Source organism: Oncorhynchus masou, chromosome 30 (genome assembly GCF_036934945.1).
Source record: "Oncorhynchus masou masou isolate Uvic2021 chromosome 30, UVic_Omas_1.1, whole genome shotgun sequence".
Taxonomy (NCBI): domain Eukaryota; kingdom Metazoa; phylum Chordata; class Actinopteri; order Salmoniformes; family Salmonidae; genus Oncorhynchus; species Oncorhynchus masou.
This window is the reverse complement of record NC_088241.1, coordinates 43,505,423-43,531,677: the sequence shown is the minus strand read 5'-3', so window position 1 is coordinate 43,531,677 and position 26,255 is coordinate 43,505,423. Positions and strand designations below refer to the sequence as shown.

Sequence of the window (26,255 nt, the reverse complement as noted above, 5' to 3'; positions counted from 1 at the left end):
GACGCTAGGGCAATTGTGCGTCGCCGGCTGCGACAGAGCCTGGGCGCGAACCCAGAGTTAAATTGAATTGAAAAAAAGTAGTGTATTACATAGGGAATAAGGTACCATTTGGGAGGCATCCCCTGTCCCCTCCAACCAGGTCTGGCCATATATCTGAGGACCCAGTCACCAGTACATATGGCCCTGACCCCGCCGATGACTCATTACTGACGATTACATCACCTTGTAAAGGGACACGACCCAATACAATATCATACTGCTCCTTGTTATTCTTCCCCAGCAAACCAGACAGGTCTCTCTGTCTGGACCTCTCTCCCGCTCCCTCCCACTTTTTCCACCTCCTGTGTTTTACACATTTATTGTATCATGTGAGTTCCCATCATGTCGCTCAGGCGAGTCAGTCAGGGGGAACCACTGATTGGAAATAATAACACACTCACGTGTGTGCGTGCCGTTGTTTGTGCGTGTGTGTCTGACCACCCTCCACACTCCTAAGAGAAATGAGAGGGACATCTTGTCAAAACAAGGCCTGTGAGTGAGTGTTCTTCCCTGGGTGAGTCCAGGGGCTCTGGGCTGTAGGCTTTGGGAGCGAAGCGAGACACGGCGAGGGACATCCTGGTGATTGCCATGACCTGGCCCAGTCATCGTCACGCTAAGGGCCTCCCTTTCCATCTGGACCTGGGTCTCTGTTCGCATCCCAAATGGCACCCTATTCTCTATTTAGTGCACTACTTTTTACCAAGGCCCTGGTCAAAAGTAGTGCATTAAAATAGGGAATAGGGTGCCATTTGGGATTAATTTCTCTGTGTTACAGAGGTGTCAAACAGCAACAGCCTCAACCCTGCCTCTGAGAACACAACTGGCGCCACCGATATGACGCTACACGTCTCTCACACGTCTCCTACAAGGCCAGTCTGGCCAATTGTATCCCAGGAAAAGTATGGGTTTTATCAGCATGCCGTGCTTCGTTGGAATGTCTTGTTGCTTCCTGGTTTGGAACACGCCAGGCAAAGCATTTCACTGTTTCCTTGAGTTGAGGCAATGTCAGAATCGGAGGCTGAGCATACACAGTCTTTATAGGAGCAACTTGAGATCCTGTATGCCGATCGTCTAAAATGTAATTAGCACATGGCCATGGAGTTGAATCTGATTTCATTGAGTGCGATTTTGATCAGATTTCAATGCGTGTGCAGTGTAAGACCATTGAAACAATCCACAATCACTTTCTCTATTGAAAAACCCACTTTTCATGTCTCATCTATTCCTATGGCCTAAGACAGTATCTTTATTATTGGCTCGTACAGTGGTGAACTTTGATATGACAACAGGATGTTTTTGTACTCTCACTTCACACGAGCATGGAAATAAAATATTCCATAAACACAGCAAACTATGGTATGAAATAAATGAGGAAAACCACGAAACAAGTTATTTTGAATCGTCGCCACAGCAGAGCGCTGATGGCTCATCTGGATGGGCCTGCAGAGACATTTAAACAGTAAAGGTATCGCCGGCAGAGCAGAGATCTGCGTCCGGTCCCAGTGCTGGGTGTGTGTGTGTCTATTTGCGGCAGGATGCTGCTGAGACGTGGTGGTAACTCGAGAACCCTCGACAGTAGAACGGCTATAAACGACTGACGATCAGGGCTTCGCCGTTATAACCTTAACATCATGACTGACTACCGGCCTACTTCTGCGCTCTGCTCTGTATTCACATCCAAGCTGGACTGGGACCACCAACACATTCCTCTGTGGATGGATGTATATGGGCTGCCCAAACAGAACAGGTTCATTTTTGTTTAATGTATTTTTTACATGTGGTCGGGCTTACCAACAAGTTCCAACCAGAGCATGGTTGTAAAGTTATTATAAAGTGGCATGATGAGAAACTTACCCATTAGGCTCTGAAACACAAAACCAAAGTAAAGTGACATAGTAAAAATATATAAATAACATTTTTAGAGGTGGTCTTATCCCCCCCTCAAAACACCACAGAGACCATGCTAATTTCTCTGCACAACAAGCCAGTCTTCCCTCAACCACCATACCTCTAACTTTAAACATGATAGTTTCTGTCTAAATAATTAAGAACTGGGTACAGAGAGGTTGAGGGGAAAGGCACAGCGAAAGTTTAAGAAAATACAGGTGGACAGTTTGGTGTCGCCGTAACATAGTCAATGTGTTCACACAGCCTCGGTCCCTCGACCCTGTTTTACCTCCACACGTCAGAGGAAATCCCACTAATACTAACAATGGACCACCACGTCCACCTGAACTGTTACCCCCTGCTCTCATTTTCACTTTACACAGGGTGCCTCTCTAACCATAACCTGCACATCCCTAACAGGCAATGCATACTCCAGCAGCACACCACCCAGAAGAACACCACCCTGCAGCACACCACCCTGCAGCATACCCCTGCTGGCTTGCTTCTGAAGCTAGTCAGGTTTGGTCCTGGATAGGAGACCAGATGCTGCTGGAAGTGGTGTTGGTGGGTCAGTAGGAGGCACTCTTTCCTCTGGTTAAAAAAATATCCCAATGCCCCAGGACAGGGATTAGGGACATTGCCCTGTGTAGGGTAAAGTCTTTCAGGTGGGACGTTAAACGGGTGTCCTGACTCTCTGTGGTCACTAAAGATTCCATGGCACTTATCACAAGAGTAGGGGTGTTAACCCTGGTGTCCTGGCTAAATTCCCAATCTGACCCTCATACCATCATGGACTCCTAATCATCCCCAGCTTCCAATTGGCTCATTCATCCCCCTCCTCTTCCCTGTAACTATTCCCTAGGTCGTTGCTGTAAATGAGAATGTGTTCTCAGTCAACTTACCTGGTAAAAATAACTTTAAAATAACTTTGGTCAAAAGTAGTGCACTATGTAGGTAATAGGACGCCATTTGGGACGCAGACATCAAGAAAGGTATGAAGGGCATCCTCTGTTCTCTCCTTGGTTCCCCAGACCCTGTGTGTAACTGTGTAATACAGCTCAAAGTAACAGGGCCTGAAGACCTTTGCCTACAGACATGAGGTAATGTGTCGTTAATTAGCAGGAGACACATGGTGGGCAGAAGCCCCAGCCAGCACTGGAGAGGTGTCCCAAATGGCTCCCTACATAGTGATCTACTGTTGTCCATAGCTCTACGGGACCTTGTCAAATGCAGTGTACTACATAGGGAAAAGGGTGCCATTTGGAATGCACGCCTTTAACTCTCCCTCCGGTCAAGGTCATTTACCAGGGATGAGGAAAACAGAGCTGTGACGATGACGGCCCAGATCACAACATGAAAGTATGGACAGAACAGGATGGAATGGGCTACTATTGAAAAAGAGAAAAAAATAAATAGTGAGAAAGAGAGATAAAATGGAGAGAGGGAGAGAAAGAGAAAGGTTATTTTAAGAAGAGAACCTTCATGAAAGAGATCTGATCTCAGCAGGAGCCCAGGACACCCCCTCTACCTCCCTTCCTCCGATGCGCATGATGTACAATTTGTCATGCAGCGAATGTAAGGACTTATCACGTTGAGCAGGGTTCAGGATATTGGCCCTGAGGTCGTAATTTAGAGCAGTAAATCAAACCAATTGGACTGTATATCAAATCGAAGAGGGCGAGTCACTTTGCTTTAATGGTTTCGGAAAAGCATCAGAGGGAACAAGGTATGAACCTCTGTGACATGTCGCTGTGCCTCGCTGTGATGGCGGTGTGTCTGGCTTTTCCACAACATAATCTCCTGTATTTCTCTCTCCACCTCGGCGCTAGCCCAGTTAATATGGGAATTTATGGACATGACAATAAATATACATCAAAAGGCAGAAGGAGAGCGATTCATGAAAACGTACGACAGGCCCTGCGGAGTCCAACATTAATCTTGTGGATCAGAGACAAAACAAAATGAGGAAAAGGGCAGCTTTTTGATTCTGTGAGCTCTCAGTCACATTCATATCATAATTGGGGAAACCAATTAAAAACCAACAGTCACATAAGAGTAGCTGCTCTCCAGGGACCAGGTAGAGAGATGAAGATTTGTTTTCTTAAATCAGTCATGGACTAATACAGGCACGCATGATGTTTATTCACCTTTATAAGGATGTATTTAAACTGCAGATTTCATCACCTCGTTAGGGCTGTGCAACTTCAGATTCATGCTGCCTAGACACAAACGCACAATTAATTGATCGCTGTGACGTCACCATCTGTCAAATCAACCCTGATTCATGTGATTGAGGGTGAGTGAGAGAGAGAGAGAAAGGGGGAGAAATGTGGGGGATAGTTCTGTTATTTTCCATCAGCGGCCCCCTTCTTGTCCCGTGGCAGTGGGAGAAACGTAACAGTGGGAACAAATGATGTTCTGGGCCTCGCACCGACATGACTTACATCTGACTGAGCAAGTGCACTTCTTCCTTCCCCATAGGGCCCCTAGAAGGCGTGACAGGAGGACTTACAGTACATCTACATGTCAGTGTGCTGGGAGAGAAAACGCTGTGTCAGTCACAAACCCCCCCATGACAGAATGTCTTAGAACGTCAGATACTAGGGTGTTTTGTTGAGGAGAACTGTTTGGAATTCACATGGAACCCATCACCCTCATGTACATTGTTTTGAGTGTGATCAAAACATACGGGAACGGGCAAGAGGTCATAAACACTCAAATGTGGACATGGTCAAATAAACACGCAAGGATGAAACACTATCTAGTGGGTGAGGTAGTGGGTTAACAAAAAAATTAAGGTTTCAATCTAATGAAGTGTACTGTAGACCGAAAGTGATCTGAGCCTTTTTGTGTCCTAAATGGCACCCTATTCCCTTTATGGTGCACTACTTTTGACAAAAGCCCTATGAGCCCTGGTCAAAAGTAGTGTGCACTATGTAGGGAATAGGGTGCCATTTGGGGAACATACTTTGTGAGCCATTCGGAGAAGAGCTAAACCAGAGAGGACAGGAGAGTGGCGATAGAGGAGATGGACGTGGCTCCAGTCACTTTGGCTCGTTGCAGGCTGGAAAGAGAGTGACATTTTTACCCAGGAGAGCTAGCCAGCAGGCCCCAAACAGTGTCTGCAACCTGTCTGGCCCTAGTCAAAAGTCAAAAGGGAATATAAAGGCGCACCCCAGACAGTGGGCACCGTTAACGTAACTGGTGACGTGGAGGGAAATGGAAGTAAAGTCAGAGCTTTACTTAGAAGTCTCTAAAAACCTTTCTTACCTGTCACTGGGCCCGCGCTCCCACGGCTTTAGTTTCCCACGCCCAAGGGACGATGTGAGGCGGTATTTTTTCTGCTGTTAAACATGGATCATTGAGCTTGATGGCTTTTGGAAGGTAACACCAAAGTGGAACTCTGTCTTCTTCCCTCTTTCTCTCAGTCTCCCTCTCTCTCTCTCTTACCTCTAAAGCCTGGCATGACAGGCCAGCTCCAGCACCTTGTCATGTCCCTACTTACAGTATTGAGTCAAAAATGGCACCCTATTCCCTTTAAAGTGCACTACTATCTATACTACCCTACGGGCCCTGGTCAAAGACGTGCACTATAAAGGGAATAGGGTGCCATTTAGGACACACCCAGTACTGTGGAGCCTGGTGAGTAAGTGAGTGAGTCACTCCTTAATTCCAATTAAGGGGAAGAGGACAGTGAGTCCTCCTGAAAAACTGTTTTCAGCCCTTCCTCTTGGCCTCCTCACAGAGTACCATTACCTCTCCCTGACCTTCCCCCACTCCTCCCTCGGCATGTCTCCAGCCACCTCTTTCCTCCTCGTCACCCTTCAATCAGGTTTCAATCAAATGTATTTTTTAAAGCCCTTCTTACATCAGCTGATGTCACAAAGTGCTGTACAGAAACTCAGCCTAAAACCCTAAACAGAAAGCAATGCAGATATAGAAGCACGGTGGCTAGGAAAAACTACTGAGAAAGGCAGGAACCTAGGAAGAAACCTAGAGAGGAACCAGGCTCTGAGGGGTGGCCAGTCCTCTTCTGTTTGTGCTGGTTGGACATAGTACATGGTCATTAATAGCAGATTTGAACATCTTGAAGAACAATGTTCATAAATGACCAGTAGGGTCATTCAGAGGTCGAGACAGCAGGTCGAGATAGCAGGTATAGAGAAAGAGAGTGGCCCCGTCCGACCAGGCACGATAGACACTATAGTTCAAAAGTTTGGGGTCACTTTGAAATGTCCTTGTTTTTGAAAGAAAAGCACATTTTTCGTCCATTAAAATAACATCAAACTGATCAGAAATACAGTGTAGACATTGTTCATGTTGTAAATGACTATTGTAGCTGGAAACCGCAGATTTTTAATGGAATATCTACATAGGCGTACAGAGCCCCATTATCAGCAGCCATCACTCCTGTGTTCCAACGGCATGTTGTGTTAGCTAATCCAAGTTTATCATTTTAAAAGGCTAATTGATCATTAGAAAACCCTTTTGCAATTATGTTAGCACAGCTGAAAACCGTTGTACTGATTAAAGAAGCAATAAAACTGTCCTTCTTTGGACTAGTTGAGTATCTGGAGCATCAGCATTTGTGGATTTGATTACAGGCTCAAAATGGCCAGAAACATAGCACTTTCTTCTGAATCTCGTCAGTCTATTCTTGTTCTGAGAAATGAAGGCTATTCCATGAGAGAAATTGCCAAGAAACATGAAGATCTCATACAACTCTGTGTACTACTCCCTTCACAGAATAGCGCAAACTGGCCCTAACCAGAATAGAAAGAGGAGAGGCGACTCCGGGATGCAAAGAAAAAGCCATATCTAAGACTGGCCAATAAAAAGAAAAGATTAAGATGTGCAAAAGAACACAGACACTGGACAGAGGAAGACTGGAACAAAGTGCTATGGACAGACTAATCTAAGTTTGAGGTATTTGGATCACAAAGAAGAACAAAAGATGTGCTTGACACCATCTGTGCTTGACACCATCTGTCAAACGTGGCGGAGGCAATGTGATGGTCTGGGGGTGCTTTAGTGGTGGTAAAGTGGGAGATTTGTACAGGGTAAAAGGGATCTTGAAGAAGGAAGGCCATCACTCCATTTTGCAACGCCATGCCATACCCTGTGGACAGCGCTCAATTGGAGCCAATTTCCTCCTACAACAGGACAATGACCCAAAGCACAGCTCCAAACTATGCAATAACTATTTAGGGTAGAAGCAGTCAGCTGATATTCTGTCTATAATGGGGTGGCCAGCACAGTCACCGGATCTCAACCTTATTGAGCTGTTGTGGGAGCAATTTGAAGTGCCCATCAAGCCAATCCAACTTGTGGGAGGTGCTTCAGGAAGCACAGGGTGAAATCTCTTCAACATATTGACAACTAGAATGCCAAAAGGTCTGCAAGGCTGTAATTGCTGCAAATGGAGGAATCTTTGACAAAAGCAAAGTTTGAAGGAGACAATTATTATTTCAATTAAAAATCTTAATTTATAACCTTGTCAACATCTTGACTATATTTCCTATTCATTTTTCAACTAATTTCATGTATGTTTTCATGGAAAAACCTGTGAAGTATCCCTCCTTGGGACGGCACGGAAGAGCACTAGTAAGCCAGTGATTAAGCCCCCGTAATAAGGTCAGAAGCAGAGAATCCCAGTGCAGAGGGGGCAGCCAGCCAGGTAGAGACAGCAAGGGCGGTTCGTCGCTCCAGTGTCTTGCTGTTCACCTTCGCACCCCTGGGCCAGACTACACTCAATTGTCTTCAGTAAAGACTTAAAGGTTGAGACAGAGTCTGCGTCTCTCACGTGGACAGGCAGACCATTCCATAAAAATTGAGCTCTATAGGAGAAAGCCCTGCCTCCAGCTGCTTGCTAAGAAATTCTAGGGACAATAAGGAGGCCTGTGTGTTGTGACTATAGTGTATGTGCAGGGTTGGGGAGTAACGGATTACATGTAATCCTTTACACGTAAGGGATTACAAAAAAACAAACGGTAACTGTAATCAGTTACGTTACCAGCAAAAATATTGTAATCAGATTCCAAATATTTGAGAAAAACTAGATGATTACTTCGAGGATGACTTCTAAATTCCGAAAGGATGTTTGCAGAACATTTTTTGACACTTCTCTGTTTCCTGCATGACATTCAAATCAGCATTGAAAAAAGGCACATTATTGATATTTACATAATGCACTGATGTGAATCACTGCTGCTCTCTCACCCGATGTGACAGGAAGGCAAAACAAAAAATCAAGGACAACAACCACCTGAGCCACTACCTGTTCACCCCGCTACCACCCAGAAGGCGAGGTCAGTACAGGTGCATCAGAGCTGAGACAGAGAGACTGAAAAACAGCTTCTATCTCAAGGCCATCAGATTGTTAAACAGCCACCACTAACACAGAGAGGCGGCTGCCTACCATACAGACTTGATATCATTGGCCACTTGAATAAATGGAACACAAGTCACTTTAATAATGCCACTTGAAGAATGTTCACATATCTCATCTCATATGTATGTACTGTATCCTTCACTATCTATTCTTTACTATCTATTGCATCTTAGCCGCTCTATCGCTGCTCATCCATATATTTTATACTTATATATTCTCATCCCATTCCTTTACTAGAATGTGTGTATTAGGTTTTATTGTGGAATTGTTAGATATTACCTGTTAGATATTAGGTTTTCCTTTACTAGATTGTGTGTATTAGCTTCTACCACCAAGCCATAGGACTACTGAACATCTAATCAAATGGCTTCCCAGACTATTTGCATTGACCCCCCCTCTTTTACACTGCTGCTACTCTCTGTTATTATCTATGCATAAGTCACTTTAATAACTCTATCTACATGTATATATTACCTCAACTAACCGGTGCACCCGCAAATTGACTCACATTGACTCTGTACCCTGTACACAGCCTCGCTATTGTTATTTTACTGCTGCTGTTTAATTATTTGTTACTTTTATTTCTTATTTTTCTTTATATATTTTTTATATGTATATATATATCTTTTATATATATATATATATATATATATTTTTTTTTTTTTTAATTTTACCCCTTTTTTCTCCACAATTCTATCCACTTGTTGTAGTAGCTACTATATTGTCTCATCGCTACAACTTCCGTACGGGCTCGGGAGAGACGAAGGTTGAAAGTCATGCGTCCTCCGATACACAACCCAACCAGCCGTACTGCTTCTTAACACAGAGCGCATCCAACCCGGAAGCCAGCCGCACCAATGTGTCGGAGGGTACACCGTGCACCTGGCAACCTTGGTTAGCGCGCACTGCGCCCGGCCCGCCACAAGAGTCACTGGTGCGCGATGAGACAAGGACATCCCTACCAACCAAGCCCTCCCTAACCCGGACGATGCTAGGCCAATTGTGCGTCGTCCCACGGACCTCCCGGTCGTGGCCGGTTACGACAGAGCCTGGGTGCGAACCCAGGGACTCTGATGGCACAGCTGGCGCTGCAGTACAGCGCCCTTAACCACTGCGCCACCCGGGAGGCCTAGATATTTTTCTTAAAGCTGCATTGATGGTTAAGGGCTTGAAAGTAAGCATTTCATTGTAAGGTCTACACCTGTTGAATTCGGCACATGTGACAAATACACTTTGATTTGACTTACAATTAGTGCATGCATCTTAAAATAGCTAGGCGAGAAGACAACCTATCAGAATCTTATCAAGTACATTTTCCGCCAACAAAGTATTCATCAGCAAAGTCAGTGCAGGTGGGAAAAGGGCTTCAGATGTTTTCGAAAGATGGGCAGGTTCTCCGCTGTCCTGACTTTAGGGGGAAGCTTGCTCCACCATTGGGGTGCCAGGACAGGGACGAGCTTTGACTGGGCTGTGTGGGAGCTGCCCTCCTGTAGGGGTGGGAGAGCCAAGAGACCAGAGGTGGCGGAGCAGAGTGCTCGGGTTGGGATGTAGAGTTTGAGCATAGCCTGAAGGTAAGGAGGGGCAGCTCCCCTTGCTTCTCTGTAGGCAAGCACCAGGGTCTTCAAGATGAGCTTTGACTGGAAGACATTGGAGTGTGTAGAGGAGTGGGGTGACAAGGGAGAACTTAGGAAGGTTGAACAACAGGCTGGCTGAGGCATTCTGGATAAGTTGCAAAGGTTTGATGGCACAAGCGGAAAGCCCAGCCAACATAATTGCAGGAGTCTAGATGGGAGTAGGACCTGCGCCACATCCTGTGTGAGGAAACGTTGTACTCTACCTGCAGTAGTGAGTCACTACTTTGATGTTTGAAGAGAATGACAGGGTGATGTCCAGGGTCACGCCAGGGTTCTTTGCACTCTGGGAGAGGGAGTAAGAGCAGCTCTGTTTTGTCTGTTTTTGGCTTGAGGTGGTGGGCCGACATCCAAGCTGAGATCTCTGGCAGGTATGCACAGGTGTGGCGCCAATGATAGGAGAGACCATGTGAGGATATGACAGAGGCAAGTCTTGGTGTAAAGAGAAAAGGGCCTAGAGTCGAGCCCTGGGGGACACCAGAAGTGAGAGCATGTGGTGCAGACAACTCTTCTCCACTCCACCTGGTAGGATCAGCCTGCCAGGTAGGATGCAATCCAGGAGTGTGCAGAGCCTGAGACGCCCAGCCCTGAGGGGGTAGAGAGGAGGATCTGATGGTTCACAGTGTCGAAGGCAGCAGATAGATCTAGGAGGATGAACAGAGGACAGTCATCTTTGGCAGAGCGTGGACCCTCTGTGACACAGAGGAGAGCGGTCTCAGTTGAGTGAGCCACCTTGGTTATGGTCAAGAAGACCGTTCTGAGAGAGATAACGAGAGAGACATCACGCTCAAGTGTTTTGGACAGAAAAGAAGGGATACTGGTCTGTAGTTTTTGACGTCAGAGGGGTCGAGTGTTGGTTTCTTGAGGGGAGCGAGTGGTCAGGGATGAGTTGATGAGGGAAGTGAAGAGTGGGAGGTCTCCAGAGATGGTCTGGAGAAGGGGATAGGGTCAAGTGGGCAGGTTGTTGGGCAGCCGGACATCACTTGTCTCAGGATTTCATCTGGAGAGAGGGGAGAAAGAGGTCAAGGTGTAGGGTAGTACTATGTGAGTGGGATCAGTGGGCTCAGTAGGCTGAGTGAATGAGGAGCAGATGTCAACCTTTTTTCCCCAAAAGTCATCCGCAGAGAGGGAGGAGGGAGGGGTAGGAGGTGGAGGATTAAAGGAGGGAGGAGAAGGTGGAGAAGAGTTTCCTAGGGTTAGAGGCAGAAGCTTGAAATGTGGAGTGGTAGAACGCGGCTTTAGCTGCAGAGGCAGAGGAAGAGAAGGAGGGAGTGGAAGGATGATAGGTCCTCCGGAAGTTTAGTTTTCCTTACGAGTGTTTTAACAATGCATCTTTCCTACAACGGCCGAATATGTAACATGTTTCCCCCAAAAAACGACCCAGAAAGAAAGGTCGCTAAGTGCATTGTTAAGGCAGGAGTCGAAAACTGATAGGATCTAAAGAAATGCTGCGCTGCTCTCTGGTCAGCTTTCTCCATTCAAATCTTTCTTTAACATTATAATTTTTTCACAAAACTGACAAACGGTCACCTCCTAGAGAGTTATTACCACCTACGGCTGCAACTATTGAGGCGGCTTATTATAATGCTTACCCAATGAAAATGCACAAAATTACAGATTTGGCACATCATTGCGCACATTAAGCTACACATCATGAAATATATTGAGACAAATACAGAAAGTGCCTACAAGAAGCAAAATATAACTAAATTGATTGAAAATGTAACGTTTTCAATATGATTGAAATAGGCATATAGCCTACTGTTTATATTTTAATGCAATCATGTTTTGTACTTTTTTGATATGTCGCTTGTTTGTATCAATAGCAAGGACATTGGCAACTTTGTATTTGCAGGCAACTTTGTTCTGAAGATATCAGTGGTCACAGAGAGACAGATAAACCATGTGATTTTATGTTTGGCTGAGATCTTGTGTCTATAAAGTGACGCGGGGGGGCAAAAACGTATCTTCCGCTGCACTGAGCTGTTACACGAGTGGTCTGAGGCAGGCGTTAGATTAGTGTTTTCAAGTGCAACAGTTTCGGGGGAAACAGTTCAGAGATTTAACAAATGTTCTAACGATAAACTTAGCCTTAAGATGCTTTTGAGGCCCTGTTCTGTAGGTAAGCAGTAGGTCACTAAGCCGCGGAGCATGAGGGGAAGGTTGAGCCGGCTGGGAGGAAAGGGGACAGTCAAAGGATGCGGAAAGGCAAAGAGGCGAAGAGGCAAAGACATGATGCAGGAGGGAGAAGGATCTAGCAAACAAAGTAGTGATCAGCGACATGGAGGGGGGGGGTTGTAGTGAGATTAGTAGGCAAACAGCCTCTAGTGAAGTGTGAGAAAAACACATGGTTTCACGTGATTTTACAAACTTCATGTGAAATATCACCACATGTGGAATCATGCGATTTTCCGTAAGGGGTTAGTTACATCCCAAATGACACCTTATTCCCGACATAGTGCACCACTATAATCAAAAGTAGTGCACTATTAAGGGAATAGGGTGCCTTTTGGGACACATTCTCAGTTCTATTTACACAAGTGTGCACTCCGTGTAGGTGTTTTTCGTCTTTATCGGAGCGAGCGAAAGTTGCGCTAAATGGCTCAGAAACAAATTCTAGACATACAAGATTGTGACAACCCCAAGCGTCCCATGTCACTGTCGTGATCCTATGAGAGGAAAATGAACTCATGGCTACAATCATCATTCACTTGCCATATTACAAACTCTAGTTTTCCATACTGGTTATTAGCATCTTAGAAAAATACACATTTGGTTTAATATTTTTATATAAAATGTAGAAATAAAAAGAAAAAAGTGAAATCACACAATTTGCCTCACAGTAATTGAATGTATAGTCAGAAGGACAATATCTGCACAGACAGAACTCTGATACGGCTGGCTGGAGGGTAAATATGACCCTAACATCATATGAACATGAAATAAAAGAATGAGGAAACTAGAGGGTTAAACCTGTAGTGTAGATAAACATGGTATTGTAGTGGCTTAACCTCAAACAAATATATTTGTTTAAATAGATACACCATCTCCTGATAATCAGAAAAATACAGAACAGGTGTATCTGCGATACTAAGAACATTTGAAATGAACAAAAACACTGGGATAAAGGAAGCGAGGGATAGAGGGAAACCTGCTGTAAAAGAGAAGAGACACCAGACAGACAGCGAGATCGCTCTGGTGCATCGTCATGACTCATGATGACCTTAGCTCAACACAGAGCTAACGAACTAACGCCACATGATTGGTGATGTGAGAGTGTGAAATCACAGAGAGAGACAGCGAGAGAACATAGGGGCACTGAGGTCACTGTACCCAGCAATTTCGCAACCCTAGATATGGTATACACAAATATTCTCTCATCAAACAATCGAAGACAGGCTCTAGTCTAGCCACATAACCCTGGGATATAGCCAGCATACTGTATAGGAGGAACATGGTAGAGGGATAGACAGGAGGGTTAGAGGGAGAGGGGTGGAGGAATCCTGCAAATAACTAGCGACTCTAACCTCTCTCTATATAACCTGAACCTTGCTAAGTTAAAATCAGCTACTTTGTGTTTCTGTCTGTTGTAAATCTACTAGCGCCATGGACCCCTCTATTAGGTTCCTTGTTTTAGGCCTGTTTTATGAGGGTAAAATAACACTAACTCCACCCTAATTATACTATATTGAGAACATTTGACTTACAACCGACGAGCCAATGTCTGCTGGTTGAAATAGCAAACTGTTATGCTGCCTGGGCACAATCATGAGTAGGGCAGGGTGGAGGGCTTTACATTTAAAAAAGCCCCTAAAATAAAATTAGAAAACACCTAGGCCGTGTCCCAAATGGCACCCTATTTCCTTTTAACCAGGGCTCAGGGCTCTGGTCAAAAGTAGTGCACAGTACACAGAATAGCTTGCCATTTAAAATACACGCGGTGTAAGTAGGACCTTGGGAATTTGAGGTGCGACGACATAACACTGACTGAAAAAACTTCCAATGTCAAAGTAATATCAGAAATCACCTCAGGTTGTAGCTTACAGTGTCATGATGCTTCCTTACAGATGATGCTATAGATATGTTATATATAAAAAAGGTATGTAAAACTGCAGAAAAATATTCAAATATATTAATTTATCTTAAATAAAATGACACCTGTTGTTGCCGTTCTTTGAGTGTACTGTCCCTGCCATGTTTTTGCTTTGATACCTTGGTGTAGCAGACTATGGAAGCGTTAGAAATCACAAGGGAAACGTTTATCTGAGTTTGAGGCGGTGTCTGAAATGGCACCCTATCCCCTATGGGCCCGGGTCAAAACAAGTGCACTACATAGGGCATAGGGTGCAGTTTCAGACCCAAGCTGAGTTTAAGACTTGAAGGCAAAAAAACATTTTCATCTGTTCCCCGATTCTGCATTAATATACAAACCACCCACCATCCACAGAACAATACAAATCCCTTAGGTTTCTATGAACTAATGTTAAAAACACACTAAGGAAGGAGTCCGAAGTTACAGTACGTTCTGGCACAGCACTGATGGGCAGTCACACCGATCTGATTAGAAGACAGTGCAGCGGTCTAGAACCAGATCAGACCAGCCCCACCCTCAGATGTCCAGCGTGTTGCATGTTGACTGAGCTAGACAGGGCCCAGAGGAAGACCCAGACAGAGACACAGGTTTCGTCCCAAATGGCACTCTACTCCCTATTTGGAAAGCACTTTCACAAAGCAGTGCACTATATAGAGAATAGGGTGCCATTTGGGACACACATCAAGTCAGCCCTCTCTGCAGTCCAGCATCCATCCTAAACCCGACAGCACCCACCCCCTACGCAGTGGACACAGAACCAACTTCATTAAAAAGCCCTCCCCTTTTTATATCCTTCTTTCTCCAAACGGTATTTCACTCTTTCTCTGTGGCTCTCAAGAGTGAGTCCAGCTGATGGGGACCCAGTGCGTGTCAGTCTCCACCTTCTTCAGAGCCACCTTCAGCTCGGTGAATGCCGCCGTCAGGTCGTCGTTGACAATGATCTTCTCAAACAGGTGGCCGTGCTGGCTTTCCATCTGCTGGGCGGTGCTCACCATCTCCAGGAAGTCCTCCTCCTGTTGGACAAGAATAGAATGGAATAAAATATACACTCAGCGGACATTTTCACTTAGGGGTGTACTCACTTTTGTTGCCAGCGGTTTAGACATTAATGGCTGTGTGTTGAGTTATTTTGAGGGGACAGCAAATTTACACTGTTATACAGGCTGTACACTCACTACTTTATATTGTAGCAAAGTGTCATTTCTTCAGTGTTGTCACACGAAAAGATATACTCAAATATTTACAGAAATGTGAGGGGTGTACTCACTTTTCTGATATACTGTATATACATAAAGCAGGCACACAGGCATCGAGGCATTCAGTTACTGTTTAATTGAACGTTAGAATGGGCAAAACGAGTGACCTACAGTAAACGACTATGTGGTATGATCGTTGGTGCCAGGCACGCCGGTTACAGTATCTAAGAGACGGCTGGCCTCCTTGGCTTTTCACGCATGACAGTGACTAGGGTTTACTGAGAACGGTGAGACAAACAAAAAAACATCCAGTCAGCGTCAGTCCTGTGGGTGAAAACAGCTCGTTGATGACAGAGGTCGAAGGAGAATGGCAAGAATCATACAAGCTAACAGGCAGGCCGCAAACAGACAAATAACAGCGCAGTACAACAGTGGTGTGCAGAACGGCATCTCGGAAACACACAACTCATCGGTCCTTGTCACAGATGGGCTAAATCACTTACAAACAAGAAGTGGCTCCCAGTGGGCACGTGATCACCAACACTGGACAATTGAGGACATTGCCTGGTCCGACGAATCCCGGTTCCTGTTGCGTCATGCTGATGGCTGAGTCAGGATTTGGCGTAAGCAGCGTGAGTCCATAGACCCATCCTGCCTGGTGTCAACGGTACAGGCTGGTGGCGGTGGTGTAATGGTGTGGGGAATGTTTTCCTGGCACACGTTAGGTCCCTTGATACCAACAGAGCAACATGTCCACGTCCCAAAGAATTCAGGCTGTTCTGTAGGCAAAGTGGGGTCCGACCCGGTACTAGATGGGTGTACCTAATAAACTGTATATTTTACTGTCCATTTTGAGAGAAACAGACATCTATTTTCTGCTTATCTTCGGGACAAGCTTTTGTCGATGGCCTATGAAGACTAAAGGGCACGAGTAAGTGAGAATCTCAGAGACATACACATAAACAAACATAACAGCCATTAACACAGATAAACAGACTGACCCAAACAGCCCCGTGTAAGTGAAGGACACACACACTTTACAAAACCGTAACACACACAGAGTCCAAAACCTCAAGGAATTTTCATTTTATCCTCATTTGGCTACACATAGCCGATCCGATTCAGAAGAGAAATAAAATATTCCTTAAAACAGAAAAATACTAAACATATCTATAACTGACAAAGCAAGTAGAAGGTCCATAATTGATACATGCCACTTTGGTTTTATGGAGACAGGCCAAAGACAAGGCATTAAAAATGGGAGGGCTTCAGAAATGGAAATGGCTTAGGCACATGAACCTAGTAGCTATACAACTCCTGGCCTCACCGCTAGCTTGGTCCCAGATCTGCTTGTGCTGTTTTGCAACTCCTATGGTCACTGTCATGAATGGAGTTGGCAAGACAGCACACATAGATCTGGGACCAGGCTAGCTACCTCCTTACAGTTTCCCCTCTCTGATGGCATGGTATTATACTGCACGGTGATATGTTTATATGGCCTGGTCCATTCCAGCCTCAAACCCAGGGAACATGGCAGGGTTAGAGCGGCTAGCTACATTTAGCTAGCTCCTTTTACTAGAGGAATACTGAGCTTCAGATCTCCACTGACTCTGCCAAACACACAAATATAAATACATATATACAGACACATTCATAGGCAGGAATACAGACACACATACTGATGGAAATGCGCACACACACAAATTCACACAGAAACTCATTAAAATCTACAATTTTAGAATGTCTCATTTTTGTCAGCCTAACAGCTCCGAGCCAGGAGTTACTTGCGGCTCGCGGTTTTCCACCTCATAGTTGATTAGTCGTGCAGCTAAAATTAAACGGTCGCCATGACACGACAATAACACGTTCTCCGCAAACATACCACTCTGCCTCTGACACAGCCCTCGTACAGCTTTCTCTTCCCGTGTTCACTGTCTACAGTACAAACATACCACTCTGCCTCTGACACAGCCCTCGTACAGCTTTCTCTTCCCGTGTTCACTGTCTACAGTACAAACATACCACTCTGCCTCCGACACAGCCCTCGTACAGCTTTCTCTTCCCGTGTTCACTGTCTACAGTACAAACATACCACTCTGCCTCTGACACAGCCCTCGTACAGCTTTCTCTTCCCGTGTTCACTGTCTACAGTACAAACATACCACTCTGCCTCCGACACAGCCCTCGTACAGCTTTCTCTTCCCGTGTTCACTGTCTACAGTACAAACATACCACTCTGCCTCCGACACAGCCCTCGTACAGCTTTCTCTTCCCGTGTTCACTGTCTACTGTACAAGGCAGTAATAAATCCACCCACATTATCTCACGGCCTATTGTCTTTTGAGAGAAGACATGATGGCTTTATCCTCCTCCGTCTGGGAGGAAGGGAAGAGGTTGAGGAGGGAGCAGGAGGTTTGTTGGTCAGGGCTGAGAGGAAGTTGAAGTGGCTCGGTCCGTCCGTACACCATATATTCCCTCCGGTGATCCAAGGCTGTTGACCCTTGGTAACCTTCCTCTGTGGTCAGCCCTTGGAAAGGATGGAGGTTGGACGTGAACACAGTGACCCAGGGTGCTCCTAAATGGCACGCGATACCCATAGGGCTCTGGTCAAAAGTAGTGCACTACGCAGCTATTGCTGCCAGCAGCTCTCCAACCCTTTGGACATTAGACCAGGAACTGGCAACAGGACGGTGGGGTGGACATGGACAGAAGAAGCCCTAGAGACGCTGTGTATGCCGTTTCCATGTCAACCAGGCGGTCAGTGTCCATGACAGGGCAAGTCTCCCTCTCTATGACCATAGCAGGCCATTATGGGGAAAAAAGAGAAAGACCTGTCAGAGACCGAGAGAGAAAGAGAGAGAGAGAGAGATACAGAGACCGAGAGATAGAGACCGAGAGAAAGATAGAGACCTTAAATTGAATTGAAATTGAGGAAGAGAAACAGAGACCGAGAGAGAGAGCGAGAAACAGAGACCCGAGAGAGAGATACAGAGGCCGAGAGAGGGAGATACAGAGGCAGAGAGAGGGAGATACAGAGGCCGAGAGAGGGAGATACAGAGGCAGAGAAAGAGAGATACAGATGCAGAGAGAGAGAGAAACAAAGTCCGAGAGATACAGAAGCCGAGAGAGAGAGAGATACAGAGGCCGAGAGAGAGAAAGAGAGCGATAGAGGCTGAGAGAGAGAGAAACAGAGACAGAGAGAGAGAGAGTGAGAAACAGAAACCAAGAGAGAGAGAGGGAGAAACAGAGACCGAGAGAGACAGAGGCAGAGATAGAGCTACAGAGGCAGAGAGAGGGAAACAGAGACCGAGAGAGAGATACAGATTCCGAGAAAGAGAGATACAGAGGCAGAGAGAGATAGATACAGAGGCAGAGAGAGAGAGATACAGAGACAGAGAGAGATACAGAGACAGAGAGAGAAAGATACAGAGGCCGAGAGAGAGATACAGAGGCAGAGAGAGAGAGAGATACAGAGGCAGAGAGAGAGAGATACAGAGGCCGAGAGCGAGAGATACAGAGGTAGAGAGAGAGAAACAAAGGCAGAGAGAGAGAGAAACAAAGGCAGAGAGAGAGAGACTTAAATTGAAATTGAGGAAGAGAAACACAGACCAAGCGAGAGAGAGATACGGAGATCGAGAGAGAGAGCGATAGAGACCTTAAATTGAATTGAAATTGAGAAAGAGACCAAGAGAAACAGAGACAGAGAGAGAAACACAGAAACAGAGAGAGATCTCTATGGTACTGAGCCAGGATAAGGTCTCCTCTCAGTCCTGATGTCTCTTGGCCATCCCCTCGGAGGTCAGGCCCTCAACGGAAAATCTGCTTTTATTCATACCCATAAAATGCACCTGCCCTCTGTATTAAAATGACATAAAATATCAGAACAGATCTGGTTCGGCAAGAGGTCCCTGATTTACTCTCTCTCAAAGAAGACAGAATGTCATTGCTTGGCTAGAGGGAAAGGTAAGACATCAGTAAGTAGCCCTATCCCATGAACCCTTTACTTATTATTCTGCTCTTACTAGGAATAGGAATATGGACATATTCATTATCGTATTACAGTATCATAACTGATTTTGGGCTCATATTTCACGTCAGCCCCATTTGAAAACAGATATGAATGCATTCAGGTAAAATAAAGCATAGAAGGCTCTGTTAAAACAATGAAACGTCTGTTCTCCAGTAGTCTGGATGGGACAATGACCAGACCTGCTGCCTCTAACATTCGTCTCGACTGAAAGAAATAGAGCAGACGGAGAATATTATCCAGCAGTGACATTTCCACCAAACAGTCTTTCTTTCTTTAATAGCTGGCACCTGATGGTTTAAAACGCTGTCTGTCAATCTCCACAAAAGGTTACAGAAAGGGCTTTGGTAACAGGAAATATTTCAACCAGGTAACAAAATAAAACGCTGGGGCTGGATGTGTTACCTGAGCTCTGAACTCTGGATCTAATAAAGGTATTATAGGCCAGGGCAATCAATGTCAAAGTCTGCCCTGTTTTTGGCAACGACTGCTCACTGTTCACATGAGTTATACCCGAGAGCAGAGGGTTACTTTCACCCAAAGGTCAAACAAAGGTCGATAGCATGACCTCTGACCTCTCTCTGTTTGACCTCTCACCCCTCAGGATGGTCGTCATCATGCATGATGGAACTGTTTGCCTATGTCCTCTAGCCCAAGAGCTTGGCGAAAAGAAATCCCTGTCTTACTGAGATGAAACAAAAACATATCAGCGACCTCAGAGATGTGTAGTCTGTACACGACTGGGGGACAAAGTGATGCTTCTGACTTTAATACATTATGTCTGTATATCAGTGAGGTGACCGGTGAATTTATGTCATCATCTAATGCTTTAAGGATGATTTTAAGAAGAGATGCTGTCCCTCTGACATGTTGTGTTTAAAACAGTGACGGTACTGTGTAACTTAGTGACGGCTCAACGAAGGATGTTCTGAGTTAAGAGCGGCTGTGTCTAACCCTGTCCTTTTCCAGAGCCGCGTTGGGCTGTGTGTTAGGTTAGTTCATGGTGAAAACACAGAGGTATTTGTGGAGTAACACCTCAAAGTGGGGCTGAGGCGGTGCTCTAAATTGCTCCCTATTCTCTGAATAGTGCACTACTTTTGACCAGGGCCCACAGTGCACTATATAGGGAATATGGAGCCATTTGGGGCAGGCCCTGATGCTCTGAGCTGAAAAGAGCAGACACACTGAGGGAGAGATGGAGAGAGAGAACAGACGAAAGGCAGAGAGCGGCCCAGAGCCCTGCGGGGCCGCGAAGGCCGAGACAGACGTCCCACTGAGCCGCCCGCCGATCTGATCTGCACCTGCCGGTCTACACCTCCTCCTCCTCTCCCCTCCCGGCTCGGTTGACACGACCTTCAGCGCTGGCGCGTGGAAAGCCTCCACGCCTCCAACATGACAGCCACTCTCTCTCCCCCCTCACGCTTTCTCCCCCCCCCCTCCCTCTTTCTCCCCCACGCTCTCTCTCGCGTCATCATATCACTCCATCCCGGCCCAGCATGTGGCTGTGACCTGGGTTCTGGCCCAGCGGAGAGAGAGAGACACGCGAGCGCCGGACCTGATGACCCGGCGGGCTGGAAAAGCCATCAGCTGCCACACGTCTACGCCGCCACCACGGCAACGCACCACGGCTAATTGGTTTCATGTGGGGCCCGGCTGTGGGCTGCGACTTGCTGCGGAGGAAAGGTGTGTAACACACACAACCACACACACACACACAACCACACACACACATGCTCACACACGCACGCACGCAAGCACACATACACCCTAGCCTGCAACAGAAAGCTGTAGGTAGTAAATATGACCTCACCACCACAACTAGCTCCCCCAGAGCCCCAGATAAAGTTTGTGTTAGATGGGTTTCTGATAACCCTACAGCTTGGTCATGTGGTACACGAAAACTGCTCGATGACCTTTGATCCTACCTTATAACGTGTCATTACACGTCCGCACACAGTGACACACACAAAGACCACATCACTTTTCACTGGAGATGTCTGAGTGGGAAGTGTGCTTTCAACGCAATTAGCCAATCATTATCCATTTGGTGGATCTTACCTTTAAAAAAAGAAGTTGTTTGACGTTCTAAAACTGCCTGTTTTACAGGAGTACTGTAAAAATGTGTCAACTTTTACACCCCTGTATCAAGTTTGATCCTTCCCACCACGTCACCAATAGCCAGTCATTTCAACTTTCTGACGTTGTGTGACATTGTTTTTACTTCAAAAAGACGCAAACTTTTAAGCGCAAGGCTTTTCTGTCACAGATTTTGGACAAGGTGAAACGTTGAAACGTTTCTTCTCTTGACAATACGAAAACATTTCATTGTTTTTGCTGACGTGACTTACGGAGAATGATTTGGCAGATCCCTTGTCGTCCTTGCCTGAGATGACCTTAGCGTTCCGTCTGCTCTCCCGCAGGCGCTCGATGGGCGGCGGCTTCACGAACACCACATAAGGTTTAAACTCTGCCGTCCTCAGGTGCTTTATCGTCTGCAACACACAGAGGAGAGAGAAAACACCGTTAGCAGAGGAGAGTGTCTGGTTCATCTATCTGGAGATATCGCAGAGTGGAATTAGTCCCAGATCTCCATCTGTCACAGTGCAGAGGCGATGACACATTACACAGCTGGGTCGCGTTGACACGTAGCACACAGTGTGTGTGTGTGTGTGTGTGTGTGTACTGAACCGCAGCCGAGCAGTGTTAACTGGTGCCGGTCCACCTCCCTCTGGGCCCGATACCACGGCCTCTCGCTGTGTTCTGCTGAGCGGGTTCGAAACCCTGGGCCGGTACGAAGGCCGAGTCCAACACGACACCCTATTCCCTATTAGGTGCACTAGATAGGGAATAGGGTGCCACTTGGGACCCAGACAAAGACAGGAGCAGAAGACAGGAGGGAAGTGGTGCTAGACTACCATTAATCTCCATCACAGAGAGGGAAGAGAGGAGGAGAGCTTTCATCCAGTCAGCACGGGACCAGTCAACATCCCTCGCTCTGCAACACCGCCAGGCTGACATGAAACTCATGTGATTGACTACTGAGCGGGGTAGAGAGCTACAAGGGAGCACAAAGGCATAGACACGTGCGAGCACGCGCATATAAACACATGTACACAAACAGCATGGGCTAACGAGGCACTTGATCAAGGAGAGATGGCTCGAAAACATGCCAGTAATCTATATAATAGTGTATTTCGGACTCTATATGATTACTTACTCAGAGAAAACAAACAGAGGATGCCTATGGGGCCCAGGCAAGAGTGTGTGTGTGAGAGGCAGGATTGAGGCAGGGTGGGTGCTAGGTCTGGCCTGGGGTAAAAGGATTGTAACTGTGGGGTTTGTGGGCTTTCAGCGACATACAGGCCACTTAAAAAAAAGAAAAGCAGATCATCACCACCACCCAGACACATAAGCCAAAGAGGAAATCTTCAAATAAGGAACATTAGCGGTAATTGCTGCTAAAAATGGCCCTTTAAGCCAGGTTTGGTTGGTAACCCAGTAAGCAGCCATGGCCCGCAGAAAGCCACCGCTGACTCTGAAGTCTCCTGAAGGATGAGATTCCTCCAGGAGATAGGCAGAGAGAGAGGTGGAAATATAAACGCAACATTAGCCCCAAATTTCATGAGCTGAAATAAAAGATCCCAGACATTTTCCAGACACACAAAATGCTTAATTTCTCTAAAATTCTCTGCACAAATCTGTTTACATCCCTGTTAGTGAGCATTTCTCCTTTGCCAAGATTATCCATCCACCTGACAGGTGTGGCATATCAAGAAGCTGATTAAACAGCATGATCATTACACAGGTGCACCTTGTGCTGGGGACAATTAAAGGCTACTCTAAAATGTATGGTCTTTTCACACAACACAATGCCACAGATGTCTCACATTTTGATGGCATGTGCAATTGGCAAGCTGACTGCAGGAATGTCCACCAGAGCTGTTGCCAGAAAACTTAATGTTAATTTCTTTACCATAAGCTGCTTCCAAAGTTATTTTAGAGAATGTGGCAGTACATCCAACCAGCCTCACAACTGCAGACCACGTGCATGGCATTGTGTTGGCAAGCGGTTTGCTGATGTCAACAATATGAACAGAGTGCCCCATGATGATGGTGGTGGGGTTATGGTGTGGGCAGGGATAAGCTACAGACAACGAACAATTGCATTTTATTGATGGCAATTTGAATGCACATAGATACCGTGACGAGATCCTGAGGCCCATTGTCGTGTCATTCATCTGCCGCCATCACCTCATGTTTCAACATGATCATGCACAGCCACATGTCGCAAGGATCTGTGCACAATTCCATGATGACGAAAATGTCCCAGTTCTTCCATGGCCTGCATACTCACCAGACATGTCACCCATTGAGCATGTTTGGGATGCTCTGGATCAACGTGTTTGACAGCATGTTCCAGTTCCCACCAATATCCAGCAACTTCAAACAGCCATTGAAGAGGAGTGGGACAACACTCCACAGGCCACAGCCTGATCAACTCTGTGAAGGAGATGTGTTGTGCTGCATGAGGCATATGGTGGTCACACCAGATACTGACTGGTTTTCTGATCACCGCCCCTACTTTTAAATTATATTTTTTAAGGTATCTGTGACCAACAGATGTATATCTGTATTCCCAGTCATGTCAAATCAATGGATTAGGGCCTAAAGAATGTATTTAAATTGAACGATTTCCTTATATAAACGTTACCTCAGTAAAATCTTTGAAATGATTGCATGTTGCTTTTTATATTTTTGGATGGAGGGATGAAGGGAGAGTTGGAAGGACATTGGGAGGGAAAAGGAGTGGTGGAATGAAGGGTACAGGAAACGAATGAAGAGATGGCGGGTAGAGGTAAAGGGAAGATTGTGACTAGGTCAGGGACTTGTGTAACTCACATGAGGCTGAACGTCCAGTAGACACACCTTGTTCTTGGACAGGACCGAACGCACAGAGTCCAGACTGGTGCCATAGTAGTTCCCTTTATACTCACCATGCTCTATGAACCTACAGAGAGAGAGAGAGAGAGAGAGAGAGAGAGAGAGAAAGAGAGAGAGAGAAAGAAAGAGGGGGAGCAAGAGAGAGAGAGAGAGAAAAAGAGGGGGAGCAAGAGAGAGAGAGAGAGAGAGGGGGGCAAGAGCGAGAGAGAGAGGGGAGCAAGAGCGAGAGGGGGAGCAAGAGCGAGAGAGAGGGGGGGGGAGCAAGAGCAAGAGAGAGAGGGGGGAGCAAGAGCGAGAGAGAGGGGGGGGGGGCAAGAGCGAGAGAGAGAGAGGGGGAGCAAGAGCGAGAGAGAGAGAGGGGGAGCAAGAGCGAGAGAGAGAGAGAGGGGGAGCAAGAGTGAGAGAGAGAGAGAGGGGGGAGCAAGAGCGAGAGAGAAATAAAAGAAAGAGGGAGATTATATTAGAAAAACGTTAATGTCCTTAAAGAGGCAATTCATTTTGCAGCACAAATTCACAGAGAGGGAAAGTCAGAGAGAGAGAGAGATGTGTAAAAAAGCACACGAGTAGGTCAGTGAGTAAACGTTTCACTCACATCATTTAGAAGTACAGGCTGGGATGAACATTAATATTAACGTCAAATAAAACCAACGTATTACTCACCAAGCCTGAGGACTGGCTGTGTTAACATCTTATTCTAAGGCACTCCTTTCTTATTTAGACACACACACACACACACACACACACACACACACACACACACACACACACACACACACACACACACACACACACACACACACACACACACACACACACACACACACACACACACACAACAACTGAGATTGTGTTCAGAATAAGATCATTCTAAAAGACTACAGTACCTCAGGGACTAGGGATTACTCTTCCAACCACTGAAGAATCCTCAGATAGCATTCTTCAGTACAACACAAATCCAGACAGTCTGGCACAATAACCCTTTATATAATCTTCTATGCTACACTTTAAATCAGTAACACCTGTTTGTTTAAAGTGTAGGAGGAGAATGCCAGGAGCGTGTCTAGTGTGTGTGTGTGTGTGTGTGCGTGTCTTACTAAGTTTACATTTCTAAATAATAAGACAGTGTGTGTGTTGGTAGACTCGGTGTGTATTCCAAAAGGCACCCCAGACCCTATATAGTGCACTACTTTTGACCAGGGTCCACATGGGCATAGGGCAGTGCATTACGGAGGGAGCAGGGTACCATTTTGGACACGGCATCAGACTGGTCCTGATGATCGCTGGGCTGAATGTCTGTACTTGCAGTCCTAAAATCCATGTAAAACTCATTTTATAGTAATTGCCTCATGTAAGAACATTTGATTCCGTTTCAGAAAAGGAGCCGGTAGTCTAACAAGCTCTTACATTTGGTTATGGGAAATTCATTTCATTTCATGTTTAAAAGGCCTGCCATAGCCATACACTGAAACAAGCTATGCTGTTTGTTGTCACAAGTGCTGCTATGTAGATAAGAGCAGTGTAGAATGCCAAGACTGGTTCAGCTAAACTGGGAATGTATGGATACCATCCATTTTTTACAGGGAACAGGGCTTTCCTTGGGAAATCTACACACATTCTCACACACTGCTAGTTACTGCCCGTGGCCCATTTCTCATGGAGCTTTTCCCTACTGGCACAGAGAGAGAGAGCTTCTCTGTGTGTGTGTGTGTGTGTGTGTGTGTGTGTGTGTGTGTACAGTGTTATGAATGCATGCATCAAGGCGCAATGCAAAAAAACAAGGCTCTCACTCTTCTCCTCTCTCCAGTGCCTTGTAATTTGTGTTTGTGTGTGTGGATTGTCCAGAGCGTTGAGGCCACATCACAGTCCCAACATTCACCCCTAACTCTAAACTCCCCGACAGACATCCTATGCCGTGCCCCATGACCAACCACAGCTGAAGCAGCCCTACCCTGGTCCCAGCCTCGCTCTGCATGCTCTGACACTCTATACACACTCAGCAGCCCAGCCATCCTGTTGTGTGTGTGTGTGTGCGCGCGTGCATGTTGTGTGT

General features: G+C 46.0%; 1 protein-coding gene across 3 annotated transcripts in view; it reads right to left on the bottom strand.

Moving 5' to 3' along the window:
• Nucleotides 1-14,206: 14,206 nt before the first annotated feature.
• Nucleotides 14,207-26,255, bottom strand: part of LOC135522634 (MAGUK p55 subfamily member 7-like) — a 273,268-nt gene continuing 261,219 nt past the window's right edge. For all 3 annotated transcript variants that reach the window (XM_064949080.1, XM_064949082.1, XM_064949081.1), the window contains exons 16-18: nucleotides 24,164-24,272; nucleotides 21,613-21,756; nucleotides 14,207-15,054 (exon numbers count right to left, since the gene is read on the bottom strand). In XM_064949080.1, coding sequence (XP_064805152.1) covers nucleotides 14,875-15,054; nucleotides 21,613-21,756; nucleotides 24,164-24,272 — 433 coding nt within the window. In that variant the 3' untranslated portion in view covers nucleotides 14,207-14,874. The remainder of the gene's footprint in view (nucleotides 15,055-21,612; nucleotides 21,757-24,163; nucleotides 24,273-26,255) is intronic.